This window comes from Apostichopus japonicus, chromosome 15, assembly GCF_037975245.1.
Source record: "Apostichopus japonicus isolate 1M-3 chromosome 15, ASM3797524v1, whole genome shotgun sequence".
In the NCBI taxonomy this organism is placed as follows: Eukaryota; Metazoa; Echinodermata; class Holothuroidea; order Aspidochirotida; family Stichopodidae; genus Apostichopus; species Apostichopus japonicus.
Window position 1 is genome coordinate 17516329 of NC_092575.1, and position 18429 is coordinate 17534757.

At 37.2% G+C, this 18429-nt stretch overlaps 3 protein-coding genes across 3 annotated transcripts in view; 2 read left to right on the top strand and 1 right to left on the bottom strand.

Moving 5' to 3' along the window:
- Window positions 1–335: 335 nt before the first annotated feature.
- On the top strand, window positions 336–10026 carry LOC139981116 (deoxyribonuclease-1-like). The gene is made up of 8 exons (XM_071993296.1): window positions 336–727; window positions 1400–1488; window positions 3700–3783; window positions 4568–4668; window positions 5291–5403; window positions 5939–6096; window positions 6773–6863; window positions 8016–10026. The coding sequence occupies exons 1-8, from the start codon at window positions 578–580 to the stop codon at window positions 8214–8216; spliced, it is 987 nt and encodes a 328-aa protein (XP_071849397.1). The 5' UTR covers window positions 336–577; the 3' UTR covers window positions 8217–10026.
- Window positions 10027–11356: 1330 nt separating this feature from the next.
- On the top strand, window positions 11357–13681 carry LOC139981450 (uncharacterized). The gene has a single exon (XM_071993843.1). It carries the CDS (start codon window positions 12096–12098, stop codon window positions 13590–13592), a length of 1497 nt encoding a protein of 498 aa, XP_071849944.1. The 5' UTR covers window positions 11357–12095; the 3' UTR covers window positions 13593–13681.
- Window positions 13682–15603: 1922 nt separating this feature from the next.
- LOC139981451 (uncharacterized) overlaps window positions 15604–18429 on the bottom strand; it is a 29092-nt gene continuing 26266 nt past the window's right edge. The window contains exon 19 of the mRNA XM_071993845.1: window positions 15604–15732. The gene's annotated coding sequence lies outside the window, so the exon portion shown is untranslated. The remainder of the gene's footprint in view (window positions 15733–18429) is intronic.

Sequence of the window (18429 nt, forward strand, 5' to 3'; positions counted from 1 at the left end):
TCGCGTTAGTGAGCTTCCCTGAGGTGGAGCTGATTTTTTAACCCCGAGAAACCCCCTAATGGTCCATAAATTTTGCTAATGCATATATAGGCCTACTTGGCAAACCGTGTAGCATGTTTTTTTTTTAGCATGCTAAATTTTACAGGCAATATTGATAAGTTCAGTTTGGTTTTCGTGCCCAGGTTCTTTCCTGGGTGACTTTTCTTAAAAAGTATATTGATAACTTCAGCATCCCTTTGCAATTAATGGATGCTGCCACGATGTTTGGTGTACAGAAATGTACACACCAAGTTCTGTGGTGTCAGATTGCAGTCAGGACCACTGATCTGTACACTAACAGTTAGTGTACAGATCAGTGGTCAGGACATAGAAATTGATAAGCCAGGATTTGTCTGATCCGGTTTGCAGACTACAACAGGTAACAGCGCAGCAGCTTCAGTGTTAACCTTAGTGTTGAGGACCGGTTTGCCTGTAAATTGTGATTAGTACGCTTCTGTTTTACCTCCATGCTTAGACAAAAAGACACCAACGGCCTTACAGATCCTTACTGGATTACAGATCCCTAGCTGCCTTTAAGATGACAGCTTCAATGAATCTTATCATATTTGTTGTCGTTAGCTCTGTGGTTCTTACTTCATGTGAGGACATTAACCTTGCATCATTTAATGTCAGAATATTTGGCCAGCAGAAAGTTATGAATCAAGATGTTGTGGATGTACTTGTCCAGGTACAGTAAATTTATTGTTTTAGAAATCTTATTTCTTTTGTTCAGAAACATTAATGGCTATAACTTTACATTTTTGAAAAGATGAAAGTATTAACTATAGCTTCTGTCTTATGAAATGGACTCCAAATTGTGTAAAATGGGGTAATACTGTAAAATGGATAGCCAACAAATAGGAAGGGACTAAAGTAAAAAGACATTTGGCTTCACTCACATGCATATTAGGCTGCTTAGTGTTGTAAAAATAAATGGCCTTCAGGCCTGACTTGCAAATATAGACTGTAATTAAATCTGATTTTCTGGCCTAACTTTAGAATCCGTACCATTGGAATGGGATAGCTTACTTCGAATCGGCTTGGTTTCTGTCTGTAGCGGACTTCCTCCCAAATCGATAGAATAACAGTCAGTGAATAGGTGCGTCACGTGAATGATTCGCTGGAATGAATTAAAGGGGTAGAGTTCCAAATACCTGTCGGGTAGTCGAATGGTACGGATTCTAAATTAGTACCAATTTTCTTTGCCTCATGTCCATACATGTAAAATTAATATTTCATGTTCTTACTTTTCTTGATTTGGGGGGGGGGGGGCCTGGGGGGGAGGATGAGTAACGAGAATCAGGGTGGTGGAAACAAGTGATCTCTAAAAAATCCCTTTTGCTTTTCATGATCCTCCTAGATTATTTCAAGGTACGATGTAATCCTCATCCAAGAGATTCGTGACAAGTCAGAAACAGCTATAGAGGAACTCCTCAGACAGGTCAATGAGTAAGTGATGACTCAATTCTTTACTTTAGCTAATGTAAATTGAAATTAAACGTGAGAAAGACACACACACACAAAAATCCATTTTACTGTAATAGTCTGACTTAATTTACACTCAATCAGTTGTGATGCTGTTCCTTCATTTATCTTGCTGCAATATTCATCCAGTCTGATCATTTAGAACCTTTAATATAATTTCAGTCATTATTTATTAATTTTATGTGTTTTTATAACCTTTTAAGGATCTTACTTACTATTTATACATGTATATATCCAAATTGTTTTATCAAATTCTGTTTTCTTTTGATATTTGATAGATAATTGAACTCCTTTTCTATAAATATTTGCTACCGTACTTATATACTGGTTTAAAAAATGAAATGAAATATATAATAATGATGCATGCAGTCAAGATATGGTATGTTCTTGTCAATAACACAATTCATACTTCCTTGTAAGAATATCTCAAGAAGAAACAAAAACATACAAATCTTGAAAAACATGCAGAAATAGTTTTATCAAATAAAAAAATATATACATTAATTTAAATTGTTGTGCATGGTGATGTTTTACTAAAATGTTTGTTTATATAATAGTAATAGAAACTTTCTAAACAATTGGTTCCTTGCTTGAGTTCCTTAATTAATTATGCATGTATTTCATTGCCACATGGACTCCAACTTGTGAAAACTGTAAAATGGGCTAATACTGTAAAATGGATAGCCAACAAATAGGAAGTGAAACCGAAAGTACTAAGACATTTGGCTTCACCCACATGCATACTGTATTAGGCTGCTTAGTGTTGTAAAATAAATGGCATTCAGTCCTGACTTGCAAATATAGACTGTAATTAAAGGCATTGAACCGCGTGCGGCAATCTGAAAAAGTTAACTTTCCGTTGCTTGCAAGTGACGTTTTGTTCGTGTCGCTACAAAATGCAGACAGTACAGTAATGAAACGTGATACCTTGTTATCTTTAGCTGGACCTGAGACGTATTGACCGCAACTGTATGTACTGACTGTACACTAGTGTCTAATTACCGACGGTAGCAAGCTGTGTGTGTGTATTAGCTGGGATTGATGGTGGTGTCTAACACTTCTAGCTGTTACACCTCATTCGAAACTAGGTCAGATTAGATGTTATCTTTTTAGATGTTTCTTTTTGCGCAAGTCTTCACACAGGTTCTGATTTTCTTTGCCTCATGTCCATCATGCGTGTAAAATTAATATTTCATGTTCTTACTTTTCTTGAGTTGGGGGATGGGAGGAAGGGGGGGGGGTGAGGCGAGGGGTATAGTAGCGAGAACCAAGGTGGAGGAAAATATTGATCTATACTGTCACTTAGGCCTATAGAGTAAAAATGTACAATGTAAAGTTAAATTTGATAATTTGCATCAACTGATAAGTAATTTTTTTCAAAAATATTGGAGACATTTTAATACAGACTGTTAAAATCTTTCTAGTTACTGTAGGTTTTCCAATCAATATGACTTGGTCAGACTTGAGAAATTATTCATTGAGCACCATTACTTGACTCTTCAATAAAAGATGAAGCTTTTTTTCTTTGTGCTGCTCATGGATTAATTATAGTTTCCCCTGCATAGAAGCAGCAACATAATCTACAGAAGTAAGCTACATTTACATGGGATGATATATCTTTACACTGTATCACATAAATATAAACAGACTTGGTTGGTTTTAATGTTCATCAATTCTTGGGGTGACTGCCTTCTTGTAAATTTAGGTAGCACATTTTGGACAGAATTTAATATTGGTAAAATTGATGACATAGAAAACAATGAATTAATGATATTTAAGTCATTTAGGCCTGCCCTAGTTGAACTGCTTGATGATTTGAATTAGACTTAAAGGAGCATACCTGACCTGCTAACATAGCAGTTGGAGGAATCATGTTGAATGCCAAGGCTGAGGGGCGGGAGAATGCTTAAATATAACAATATATGATATTGACACACGTACAGAATGTCATAGGTGATACCTAGAGACTATTCACTGGTGTCAGTTTATTCTATCTGGAAGAATGAGCTCTGCCAAAAAGAAGTTCTCTTCCAATCTTTGCTCAATTCTTCCTTCCCCTTCCTCCTCCCCCTCCCCCTTCAAAATCAAACGAAATGAGGGGAAAGGATGCAAACCTTCAAATGACTATGCACTGATATATATATATCTATCTATGTTTGCCTTCCCTCCATGCAGGGTCAACGATGATGCATTTAATCACGTTATCAGTGACCGGCTAGGCAGGACTTCTTCAAAGGAACAGTACAGCTTTTTCTACAAGTAAGTTTGTGTCATATGGTCTTAGTAAATATTGTGAAAAAGTAGAAAGCAAATAAGTAAATAAACAGCAAGCAGGACTTCCTTAAATTTTTTTCACCCATTAAATACTAATATTCTTCCTGTTAACATACCAGAATGAATTTAACAAATAAATAAATGAAAGTAACATTAAACTGTAAAATGGATACCAGACTGCAGTACACAATATCAAGACTATATCAGCTGTAGAAATATTTAGAAGCTACAGTAAACATACTGCACCGTGCTTAAGGTTCTTAGCATGCATACGTGGGCTAGTGTTATGGATAAGTAGAACACTGCAGGTAAACTATTTATAGACTATATGGACTTTGGGCTTTAGCCTTTTCTGGTGAATATTAATAAACTTTGGATGGATTGCTAGCAGCGGCAACATAGAGAACATTGGGCCCTGTCATCATCCACTCTTTTACACTCAGAACTTATCCTTTTAAGTTTACTATGAAAATGAGAATATCCTAGTATTTCACTATCCAATTTTTTCACCCTGGGCTCCCCTCATATTTCCCAAGGCCTACTAACTGACCATGTGCCTCAGGGCTGTACCCCCCCATTACCCCTCCCCTCTTGCCAATCCTGATTGGTGCAGGTCAGATGGAATAAAACATAACATATATGTACATATTATAAGTGTACACTGACTGTGAGTAAAAGTCCGAATTGAATTAAATAATGCCAACTTTGTCTTCAGTAAGTACTGCCATATTCATGAACTTCATCTGTTGATTTTGTCCTTTTATCGCAGAACTTCAGTTTTTACTCTGGTTGATTCCTACATCTACGATGATCCAGGTGATATATTTGAACGAGAACCATTTAATGTCCGACTCCGAGTAAATAACTGGGGTGAGTTCACTAGGTAACAGACTTGTAGGTCCTCCATAATGGTACTCGTTATCTTCAGCATTATTGCCTGTACTCCTGTACTCGTGAATATTTTCATCAAACAATCTGCTTTATTATTGGATCTCCTATAGTCATCTGTTCCCTTTTTCTAAAGGTATATATATATATATATATATATATATATATATATATATATATATATATATATATATGTATTATCTGTTATAAGTAATTAACTGCTGTTGTAAGGGTAAGTTCTGTATCAAGTAATGACAGTGAATTGACCACACAAATCAATCAATTCCTTAACTATGGCCATACCGAATCAACAGTCAGGACAAACATAATGGAGTCTTGGGTGATCACACAAATATATCTATAGAGTTTACTCAAAGAATACACCATTCCCCACCTCAAAGCAGTGAACATTTGTGGGTAGAGAGCACTGGCTTCCACTGAAGCTACTCATACACTGTTAAAAGTGCCTTCAAAGGCATTACAGAAAGGTTGTTAGACCACGATTGTAAATATGTACAAATATTACCAGGACTTCATATTTTAGCCAAATTAATTACCATAATTTTCAAACTGCATACAGTTTTTATTAATCTCTTGTTCCCAGCTCTTCCAGATTTGGTTCTAAGTGCAATACATACTAAGCCAGACGATGCAGTGATAGAACTATCAAGGATGGTTGACGTTTATGAAGACCTGGTGAAACGATGGGATTTAAAGGTAAAAATATACAGAAAAATCATAGATGTTCCTCTTCGCAGCAGTCTTAATAGCAGTCCATGCTGTGATTTGTTTTAAGGTTGGAAGTACTATTCAGTGTTTGTTAGTTTAAAAGAGCCATTTTTTATGGCATAATTGGTGACAATTTCTGCCATTCTGTGGCTATTACAAATGTCTTAGGTTGGCCGGAGAAGTTGGGGGGTGGGGGTGGGGTCAGGAGCTACCGCAACAGGGACCTGTTTCTATAAGGAGGAAGTATGGAAAGAGCCTTGAGAAAATATGTGATAAAGAATAGTGTTTTCTCAGTAACATGATTACACTGCAGGATATTTGAAAAGTACAAAAATTGAGCCTGCGCGACTTAATTACCGCTAGGCCTGACGTGATTCTTGATGCGTCTGGTCTTAGGTAAGTTAGATAGGTAAGTTTGGTTATGTACGTCTTACCTGCAATACTGTACAATGAAAACAGAACTTGCAAAGAGTAGTTGGTAAACGCTTATATGTCACCTCTTGTTTTAATTGTTTCTACGAAGGATGTTTTAATTCTGGGCGACTTCAATGCCGACTGTTCATACGTCAGACAGAAGGAGTGGCCGGAAGTTCGGCTTCGATCTGACCAACGTTTCCAGTGGTACATAGGAGACGATGCGGACACCACCGTTTTGGAATCAACGGATTGCGCGTACGACAGGTTCGTTAAGTAAACATTCTTGGGTTTGCTGGTATCAATAACAGTGACACCACGATGAGACATGGGAGTGGTCAGTGCATAAGAAGGGTCATGGGGGACACTGTTAGGGAATCAACAGATTGCGCGTACCACAGGTTCGTTACGTAAACATTCTTGGGTTTGCTGGTATCAATAACAGTGACACCACGATGAGACATGGGAGTGGTCAGTGCATAAGAAGGGTCATGACACTTTTATTGAAATCTATAGCCATTTGTTACATGAATGTATTGTATTCAATATGCTGTAACATTAATGTCATGAGTAATATCTGGTATTTAGTATTCTCAGTCAACTGTCTCTTTTTGTAGCTATTTGTAGTGAGAGGAAATAAAAAAGTTATGAATATTTGAAAGCACAAGAAAAGTGTTAAGACAAATTATGATGATATCATCAATACCAAGTACCTCTTTTCCTCATTACAAAAAAACTGTAACTATTATCTTTGCAGAAATTTGAAGTTTTGAGGACAAGAAAAACTGCCAATCAAAATCTTTATGATGCTTTAGTTAGGTGATGACATTTAACCTTAACATTTGTGATGATCTGCAATATTTCAACAAAGCTCATCATGTCATGTGAAGTTATCTTGCAAATTATTTTTAAATCCCTCATTTGCATATGTCCCCTTTTGTAGATTTGCAATCGCTGGGGAGGACCTGCAGAAAGCAGTCAGTAGTTACAAAGTCTTTGATTTCGAGACAGAATTTGGGATCAGTAAGGAGTTGGTAAGTTGCACCCTTGCTGTTGACTCATTTCTCGGTGCTTGTACAATCTATGAATGTAACAACGTTGATAAAACGTTTCTCTCGCATTGTTTCAATCTTTGTATCACTGCTAATTCTGTATAAGTATGTTTGTATTTATTTATGACCTAATAGGTGGTGTAGATTTAACTTTTTGTTTCCAAGGGGCGTCATCAGAAAGTTTCGGCTAGAGGAAGAGAGTACATTCACTGAACGGAGCTCTCTAACTTGATAAAGTTTAACAAACTTGTATACGTAGCAATATGAAATGTACCAGAAGAACTAAGCTGATATCTATCCTATCATTATCATTACTGTAGCATATCAGACAAACGTTAGTAGTTTGCTGGAATCTTTCAAAGTTATCAAAAGTGTTCTGCTAGGAGGTCTACCTGTCCCAGACATTCTCTAGGTTGAAAAGACACCATTTTGTTTTCTTGTCGAAATCAGTTTCCGTAATAACAAAATTAATTGTACAATTTTAACAGTTTGCAACAATCCCTGTTCTGAACTACTTTGTGGCCACTTTGTTGTGGTATCACCCCTCTCTTCCCATTCCTCCACTCACCCCTCCTGTTCCTTCCCCACCCCTCTCCTTCCTTCCCCAGCCCTCTCAATCCCCCCCCCTTCTTCCTCCCATGCTGCTCATCATCCACCTATACAAATCTACCTCTCTTTACACATGTCAAAAACTAGTTTAAGAAAGTCAGGCAGTGTGGTATTATAGTATAGACTTGTAAGAGTGAATAAAATAGACCAAAACTGAGTCAGCATAGTTTATATAAGGAGTGGATTTGACCCCCTTCTCAATAGAAACTCTCCCCTCCCCCTTCTCATGAGATGACCAATTCAGATTTGTGGGGCTGGGGTCAGGAGTTGTGGGCAGAGAAGGGACTGAAGGGTGCCAAACAGTGAGCTAAAGAGGACTAAACACAATGATCCTAATGATAAAGGGACATAAAGCAAAAAGACCTCTCCCTTCTCCCTCTCCCTGCTGCCTTACCCCTCTCAGGCTCTCCCTTTCCCCACTTCATGCCCCCTCCTTACCCCTCTCTGTTCCACAGTATTAAATCTTGACAGGCTACTACAGAAATATAAAATAGTTGTTATTCATTGTATCTCTTTATTCTACAGGCAGAGAGTGTAAGTGACCACTATCCAATCGAAATGACACTATCAGACGAGGCATTCAACACAGCCAGCGAGCATAGTACAACAGATGGGAACGGAAGGGGCTCTGGTGTCCGTTGTAAGGGTCTTATATCATGTAATGCGCTCTGGATCTCTTCACTCCTCTGTGGGATTATGTTATTCTATTTCTTGTGGAGGGAGTGAGGAGGGGGGGGGGTATGCAATTCACCATGTTCGCCTACCTCTCCTTTGATTTCTTATGCTTTTTTGGGGGTGGGGGGTGGGGCACAAAGGCGAAAATATCAGGAAGTATGTCCACTTTACAGAATGAAAAATAGAATTACCCTCCCTCCTTACACCAAGCCGTCAATGAATCAAACGGCCTCTGCTCTCCATGACAGCAACTGTTTCCCCAGGAACATTGACTGTAGTAATATTGAAGAGTTACCTCCATATTTCCTTTGGTTTTGATTTTCTGATGAGATGGAACATATATATTTATCTGATAAATTATCTTATATATTATCTGAGATTAATGTGATTAATATTATAATGTGACATGGTGATAAGTCAGTATATAGAACAGCTGGTGGTGTTTGTAGCATACTTTTCTTCTAGAATTTCCCTCCATCAGATACATATTCTTGCATAGAAAAAATTGTTTTAGCGATGGCACAACAGATGATTAAAATCTTGCATACATGCCAAGCAAGCGTCAATAGCTAGTGTAGGCTTACCACATTACCATAGAGCTGTTATACCTAATCTACTGAAGTTATGTTCATTTGTTGAGGCTATTTCTACCAGGTATAATACTTGTGCATTTTGGAATGAAAATTTTGGCCTATTAGAAGATACTGATAATTATATGATTAAACTATGCCTGGTTGAAAAATGGTGGGGAGTGAAAATAAGGTTAAAAGAGGCAAGAAGCTCATTTAAAGAGTGAAAATTAGTAAATGAGAATGAAACCAGGGCAGAAACTTGGAGACACAGTGGGACTTTCTCTTCAGTGAAGAGGCGGGGGGTGGGGGGGGGGGGAGAAACACAAGGACACAACTCAAAAATTTCCAATATGATGGATCACGTTTACCACAATGTCACAATTGTAATTTATGAGATGGGGACGTTTTGAGCTTTTCATAAAATTGGGATGGTATGTACCTCCTGTGCGCCCCCACCCCTTCCCCTGCCATCACTGAATGATGCCACAGGCTAAGAGCACTAAGTTTTGAAGACAAAAGAACTAATTAAAACTAACAAATTAAGGCTATATTTTGTTCAAGCTTTTTGTGTAGAAAGAGTACAGTACCTGCATATTTTTTTAATATATAAACTGGCTTCCCAAGTGTAATAAATTTATTAATTGGCAGAGAAATGAACAGCGTATTGTTCTTAAAAAGTTCCTACTTTAATAAAGTAACTTGATTATGAAGACCGTGCCTCTTTTAATCAGATCAAAATTGACCTTTTGACTTTAACATGATATTTCATCTGAAAAAAAATCATGATATCAAATTTCACAACTTTTTCATGTGCTAATCCTTTGTATCCTGTTTAGGGCCTCCGATTTTTGTAACACCGTTTTTTGGTTCAATGTTTGCCTTTTTTAATAGTGCAGTAACTGGAAGGTGTACAGCTTACTATGTGCATGACAATATACACATCAAGTTTCATTGATTTGGAGATATATTGACGTAACATGTTTGGTTCTCTATAACTTTGGGTAAGAAATGAAACTCTGAATTTTGTTTAATTGGCCTTCAACTTAGATGCAAACATAGTATTTCGCTCCTATGCTGAACACATAAATGTGAATTGTTTCTTTCACCAGGGGGGGGGGGGGGAGGGGGTGCAGATTGACTTTTGTTCTTTTTCAACAAAGGTATCAACATGGCAAAAATCGGTACCATCATCAGTACTACAAATTGTGGGCCCTAAATAATGTCCCTCTGAATTTTAAGAAGATACCTCTACTCCCATTGTGTTCAGACAATATCCTAACAATTTTGTTGCCTTACAAACAAAATAAGAAAGGAATTGCTTCCATGTAGCAAAATAAACTTCCAAATTGGAGTGGGTTAGGAGGTAAGGCCTGAAAGAGAGACTATGAGATAGGGGAACTTCCATCAAACCTGCTTCCAATATTTCTTAAGAACTTTCCAAATTAAAAACTATTAATTTGTCCATCGGTTCAAAATTATGCAAAAAAATTTCTCGTTTTCTGTAAAATTTACTTCAGTAAGAATCTTAAACTTTTTAATTTAATTTAATTTAAATTTAATTTGCATGCTATATTTTTTTATTACTATACAACAGATTGACTATTATATATGAATATTTATCTCATGTAGATTTACTACCTTCTCAGACGGTGCAAACATTCTTTCATTCCAGTAGACCAGTTTTTGTTGGACATTTCTATGTATAATGTATCTTTGTTGGACATTTGTATGTATAATGCACATATAATGTATCTTTCACTAGAATTTCTACCAAAGAATTTTTTTATTAAATGAGTTTACTTTAAATATTTCATTCGCTCCAATAATATGATTTTGCACATTATCTAAAATCTAAGAGCAAAATAAAATAAATATAAGAATAGAAAACTAAACTATCTGTACTTTTCTATCTTGCATGTATTCCTGTTTCTTAAAAGCATGAACATCCAGAGGGCTCAGTACTATCGCCCCCGTCTTGCACCCATGGACCATAATGGGTATGATGAACAGGGCAAAGGAAGACCCAGGTTAAGGAAACCTCTATTTCCCTTTCCAGTATTCTCCCTCCACATGGCCCTCCTTGTTTCTCCAACAGAAAAAAAAAATGTTAGTAGAAATCCAAGTGTTCTGTGTATCACTGAATATGGAAGGATGAATGTCCCCACTCATTTTTCCCCATCCCCCACCCCTGCCCCCACCCCCTCCACTTGCTTGGCAAATAAATCCCATGCAGGGCGTCAAATCTGATTCCATGCTGATATGATTTCCAAACATTTGACTTTGTAAGTATACGTGGACTCACATAAATAAATTGTAGAACAACAAGGCTAAAGAATACCATGGAAAAGGCGCCCGCAAGAACCCCACAGTGCTTTGGCTCTTCTCACAAATTATTAGACTAGTATCAATGTTGGTAGACATAGTGTACGGAAGCTCTGAAGGGCCAAACCACTATCAGTCTTGATTTAAATTCACACTTTGTTAACGTTAAATTTACACTTTATGAATCATAAATTCACACTTTATAGGCCTAGACGTTAAATTTACACTTTATAAACGTTAAATTCACAATTTTTAAACGTTAAATTCACACTTTATAAACTTAAAATTCATACTTTATAACCCTTCAGTTTACATTTTATAATCCCTCACTTCACACTTTCACCTTTTTTTTAACATGAGAAGATGTAGATTACGTTTATTAAATTGTGTAGTTAAGGATTATAAAATGCGAATTAAACATTTGTAAAATGTGAATTTCAGGTTATTATATATTGTGAAGTTAATAAAGTGTAAAATTAACATTTTAAAGTGTAAATTTAAGGTTTATCAAGTGTGAATTTTAGACAAAAAATAAAGTAGTTTGGACCTTCAGTGCTTCCGTACATAAGCTATATACCGGGTTGCGTTTACTAATAAAAAAAGACATACCATTTGCGTTTCCGATGGTATAAATTTGCCTCACTTTGTCTTTCATATATCATTAATCCGCTTCGTAAAGCCATACACTTCATACACACATTATATAAAGTACATAATCAGTATAGAAAATGATCGCTAATAAGGTCTTCCCGTCATAGCTGTTGCATTCAGGATATACCCTTTTAAAGTAACCACCTTCACTTGAAAGGCTGTTTTATAAAGGAAACCTTTTCCTTTGACGAAAGGTTCTAAATTTGGACATCCTTTTCGGATCGATCTAGGAGAACACACCGTTGCACACGGGAGAACTGTAACAATATTTATTTTGTAATATTTGCATGGAACAGTGAAAAGGGTGCTGTATGGATTTTGCTCAATTGCTTCAAAGTTAGAACTCCTCGGTGTGTAAATCTGGACTGAGGAAACAGATGCAACCATGGCAATGTCCAGTTTTCCATTTCGAGCAGTTTTATTTCTAAACTTGACAGGACTAGCAGTACTTCTAATGATTTATTACATCCACTCTGTAGATCGTTTCACAAAAAGGAACATAAAGGTTGATTCTTTCTTATTTGCGTATGGAAACTTACCACTCGACCATTCCAATGAAGCTATCACGTACTTCGAAAACGTTATGTACGAGCACGACCCATTTTATAACAAATCGACGAGCTACACCGCGGCATCGCCAAATATAGACATCCAACCTAAATATCGCGGTTTAAAAGAAATGTGTTCCTCAAAGTCACAACCGTTGAGATGCCCCTCCAATAAGTTTGGTAAATGTATCAAGATAAGTTTGGTCGGACTTTGCGGTCACTGGAACACGGTGGGTCTCTTGCGTGCACTACCAGCGGAAATCTCTTCCTGTGGAACGCCAAGAAATATATCCATCGTAATAGATCACGCGGCCACAGCGTCAGCAATATCAACATCTGATATCGTAGTATTTTTGTTCGTGAATAACTACTTGAACATGAATGTTTGGCAGAGTTTAAGGTACTTCAAACCAGCGGGACAAATGTGGGTATTCCAAACCGAAGAAAGCCCATACTACGCTATCGGTTTATTGCCTCCGTGGATATATCGGAACGATTCCTTCGATATATCGAATACGTACAGAACCTCAGCGGATATATATTCACCATATGGATACTTCGAACCGTTTCGTACGGAGGAGTCGAATCAAGTGGGAAATATATCGGCTGTAATCGAAAACAAATCGCGATTCATGATCTGGATTAGCAGTCATTGTGAGACGTTACAATGGGACAGAACAAAATTTGCCCGAGATCTTCAAAAAATTATGAAAGTAGATATTTTTGGAAGATGTGGAAATGATACCTTGTGTAAATGTAGGTGGCAACAAAACTGTAGAAATGAAGTCGATGATTTTGTACGAACATATAAATTTTCATTGGCCTTAGAAAACTCTTGTTGCGAGGATTACATCACAGAAAAACTATGGCATACGTACTCCGTGGGTAATATCCCAGTCGTCGTCGGTCCAAAGATACAGAATTACGAAAAATTAGTCCCGCCTGGTTCTTTCATTCACGCGGATCAATTTAAATCTATTCATGACCTTAAAAAATATTTGGAATATCTCGATAGAAACGATACAGCATATTTAGAATATTTCCAATGGAGAACTGTCGGCAAGATAAGCGAACATTCGATCAAAGACCATTTTCAGAGTCATCTCTCTAATCCGGTTATGTGTTCGATCGTAAATAAGTATATAGAGAGGCAGGATATGGCAAAGAAACAAAATGACGGAAAGAGAGGAAAGCTGGATGGTGTCAAAATGTTCGATCCTTACGGCCCGGAGTGGAAGGGGACATGTCATAGTTGCGGCGATAACCAGTGGATTAAGGATTACGAATATCCTCCTGGTCACAAAAGGCAAGAGGAATGGATATGGGCTAGGTAATATATGTTATATTGATGGATTTGGAGCCGCGAACTGCAAGGTTGAGGAAGAAGAGGTTGAGGCCGGAACTCGGTTAGGACTTAACCACTTTGGAAGAGTATTGATTTCAATGAGGGGGGGGGGGGGGAGTGGGAGGGGTAGGTGAGAGAGAAAGAAATATCGTTCGGCTAGTTTATTTTTCGTTTCTGTAATTTTGTTTGAGGTATATTTTAAAGATTAACTCGGTATCATCTTAAACTATTAAGAGAGGCTTAAATTTACTTACAGTTAGAAAAGTCATTTCCTTGAGGTTCTGACCCTCCAAATAATGCCAAGGCATTCAGGTGCCAGTGCAATTGGAAATAAAAAGGTGACGTGTGAGAACATATTCTCTCTTTTTTTTTTTTTTAAATCTGAGCATGAGGGGTTGGGTAGAGAAATTGATGGTGCTTACATGAAAAGTGGTGCTATATTCTGGATTGGGGGTATTGACTTTATTCTCTACCCCCTCCCATCAGAAGTATACGTGGTTGCTCCCTTGTTTCCAGTATATTTGACGGTAATACTGAAGAACTATAATATATTTGCGACATCCCACGTGGGGCACTGGTCATGGCTTTGTATGTGAGTTTATCAATGATGTTACGTCATGTTTTTAATCGGAATTGCTTTTAATGTTTCCGTCACATTTTCACCCTCATACCAAGGGGACTAGGATTAAGAGTGGATCAGTATATTAGGTTCGTGCATAGGGACTTTCTTGGGGACTCTTCTTAAAAATAAAGTGATGTAATCACAAATGCGTTTCGCATGTAGGTACCATACCCGAACATGTCCGTTGTCCGACACTGAGAAGGGGTGAAGAGAATACAGTCCTGGGACCCAAGGTCAATAAGAGGACCCAAGGAAATATGGGATAAATTATAAGATTCATAATACAGGCCAACTTTACATAAATATTTTCCCTGGGCCCCATCTGGCTCTCGACGCTACTGACCACAATTATTGGCGGGCAGCGTCTTACCTAATTTGGTGACTGTTTCGCCGTCATATCATGAGAAATCATTTTTTTACTGCTTGTATGTTATAGAGAACAAATCAAAGTACATGTGTTGTTGAAACAAGGACTGAATGTGACTTAATCGAAGCATTTTATCAATTCTTTGTGGATAGCAAAGACCTTCTGTATTTGCTTTAGCGGGCTTGGAAAGTGACCAATTAATGTCAAGTCAATAGACCAATCACTTGTGTTACAAAAACTACATACATGTCGTCTCGCTTATTATTTATTTATTAAACTTTATTTTGAGAGGGTAACTCGTTTAGCCGAAGCTAATCTTCCACGAGGCCTATACATGATTTCACCATGCGACAGCGCAGCTGAAATAATGATACGGACAGAAGCCCATTATTTCCATTAGAAAGATATTTTTAATTCGTTCAAACGAATAATTTTTTCCTTGGTACCAATAATTACTTAGTTCGAATGAATTAGTCATTCTTTGCTACACGAAGTAATAATATGTATACGAACGAATCATTTCGTTTTCGAATGGCACTAATGGGCTTCCATAGTCTTCATATGGTACCACTTATTATTAATTCTTCAATATATAGCTGTCCAACGGAAATTCGACCGATTCCTTTTTTAGATGAGCAGTGCAATGGAAAATATTGATATTCCATTGCAGTACAATATTGTGAAATTGATGCAAAGCCACGTGCAAGGGGTTAAGGAAAGAGTTCAAAACTTCGAAAGACCACCTAGAGACATTTAGTTCAATGAGCTATTTCACGTGACGAGAAAATGAGTAATGTCAAAGGTCATAGTTTGGCAATGACCCAATTTTAAGCAAAGTTACATTCGTCGATATCCCCGCATCATACACCCCCTTTTGGGTAATTTCTGCACACCCCCTCTTGTTACCACTTCGCCCACCTCACCCCTAGGAGGTAGTAAAGTTACAGGGCCAATCTTACATAGAACTGCTAGAGACACACTAACAACAGACAGTAAATAAAAACAAGTATCTTTCATTTCGAAACGTTTTATTGTCGAAGAAATGTCACTTTTATACTTCATTGTAATACTCATCATAGCTCCTTCTCGAGTTCTCCTTTCTTTCTTGTTTTTACTGTACACCAAGGCTTTCGGCTTTTGCTAACATCAAACAAAGGGAAGGAAAAGCTCATAGTGAATTAACACAAATGTTCGAGATGTCTTAACAAATATTGAATGAACCACTAATACAATCAAGCAGCACAAAAAATACAGAAACCTTCGGTCACAGATGTTAATTTAAATCTTACAAAGACAGCAAACGCTACTTGATATAGTGACGGCTTATGTCTATGACCAACCACGACAAAAGGGTGCCAATTAAGAGAACACCCCCCACCTCCCCTGTCCTTCCAAAAATAAACAAAGGTGTATTCTTCTTCACAATATGAGCTTGCAAACTAATGGTAAAATTATACAACCTTATGGATAGCTTCCCCATAAGTCTTGGCCTATAGCTAAGCTGACATTTAAAGTTCCCAAATCTGTCCCTTCCCACAACAGACAGAAAATGTTGATTACAACTTAAGCACCAAATGTGTAAATTATGGTTAAATTGGGAAAAGAGATCTCAACATGTAGATGAAGAATACCCATGGTGCTTGGCTGAGGAGAATGAGAGGGTTGGGGAGGGGGTTGGGGAGGGGGTTGGGGAGGGGGTGGATGAGGAACAGGAGGAGGCTTCTTCAGATTATATATGTTAACTACAACAGACTTGCTTATAAAGAAACAGTCAATGAAATAATTAAATATGCCATAACAATACTTTTTCTCTGCGAAACAATTTCACAAACTGTGGGGGTGGTGGAAGTGTGTGTTTATATGTTGGGGGGGGGGGGGGGGGTAAGGGTGAATACTAATGACACTTTTAATAAGAGTAACTTATCTACATTTTTAATCAAAGTGAAGATAGAAATTTATGACATTACCGACATAGACTGGCAAAATTTTATTTGAAATGGAAACAAACCTAAATTGGCAGAAACAAAACGCTTTGCTGACAATTCTTACAGAACCTGAGGACTTCAAGTTCTAATAACACACAAGGCTAAAGATACTCGTAACGTTGGAGACTTCACCTCGTAAAATCAGAAGGAAAAAGTGACTTCACAAGCGAAAGAATGAATTTCCTTTTGAACCTTTCATTTGTTAAAGAGGAAGAACATTTCCTGCATTTATTGGCATCATCGTTTATCTAAAACACCCAATAAAGAGACAATGGTACTCTCATAACATACTCATACTCATTACATACTCATAACATAAGCACTGGTAGTGACAGTATGAGCAGTATGAATATCCTAGTAGATGAAGTCTCCCAGTTAGGACAAATATTAGATAAAGTTTCCAAACCTTTCTACGATTGCTATCAATGTAAGCTATGAGAGGACAAGCACACAGTGGAACTAGAATTACTAGAAAATAGTCCAATTAGCTGATTTGCAAGCACCATGTTATAAGCATGTCTGTAGCATTTTTAATGTTCCCCTAATACTATAGGAGGAACAACATGGACAATATATTAGTGGCTAATACCGGAAAACAAAAGTTTCACGTGTCGGGATGAAGTACCAACTTTCAAATAATTCTGTCCGGACGACTGGTCATCTCTTCCACAGAGAGACTTATGGGATATTATTATTATGAAATATGAACTAAAATGGTAATGCGATACAGAAGTAGTACATGGTTAACCTCGGACTTGGAAATAAACTCGATTCATACCATGCGCTTAAAAAAAATGCATTCTATTCATACCAAACAGTGCAAAATTCTGACTTTGTTTGACAGGAACACGACTCGTGACCTTTAACACACTATTACGAGTCCAACGAGACAAACTGCTGGAATCTAAGCCAAATATGAGACGAGATCATTTTTCATCTTCCACAGAGTAAATCTTTTGTCCATCCGTAAACAAGATCTTGTCTTGCACTAAAATGTTGACCTGGTATAGCCGAAAGGAACCCAAGTTTCAGATCGATGTTAAACAAAAAATCTATTTTTAAAACTTTCCTTGGATACGATTTCCTCCATTTGATAAGCAAGAGTCGGTTTTGTGCGACGGTGGTATTACAAACGAATAACGAAAACATCATGAATATTCATTGAAGAACTGAGACAACTGTACAGTCAAATCGACCGAAGATCTTAACAAACTTAACAGTCGCAAATTAATTCTCTAAGCAATATCATCATGATCTTTTTAAAATTAATATTCTTTGGAACTGCAAGACTGGAAAATTTATTCTCGGAGCTAAAATTCTTTTTGTTTCCCCTTTATTTCTTCTTCTTGTTCTTTCTTTTTTTCTGAATCATACTAATGAAACCAAAATTTAATCAATTGCAAGGAATAGTCCATTTTCTCCACAGGACAAAATTATTTACAACGTACCTTTTTTAAGCAACAGAACAACAACATTCTCATACATACAACTTAAAGATTTCTTTGTTATTTACACTTTTTTAAGTTTCTTCTTCTTCTTCTTCTTCTTCTTCTTGTACACTTTTTACACAACAAAATCCAATTGAATAGTTCTTCACCGACATCAAAAAAAAAAAATTGTTTGAAGTTTGCCTTTTTTTTTTGGTAGTCATTTGACTGAAAGAAAATATGAGCAAAGGAAAACCGAGAAGCAAGCGAGGGTTGATACCTCAATATGACATCAAATGCTACATATTTGTAAGGAAGCATTATTTTCAGAAATGTACAACTTTTTACAAGAACATCAATGTCAACAAAAAATGGTGAGATGGGGGGGGGGGGGGAGAAAGAAAAGGAAATGGCCTCTTCACACT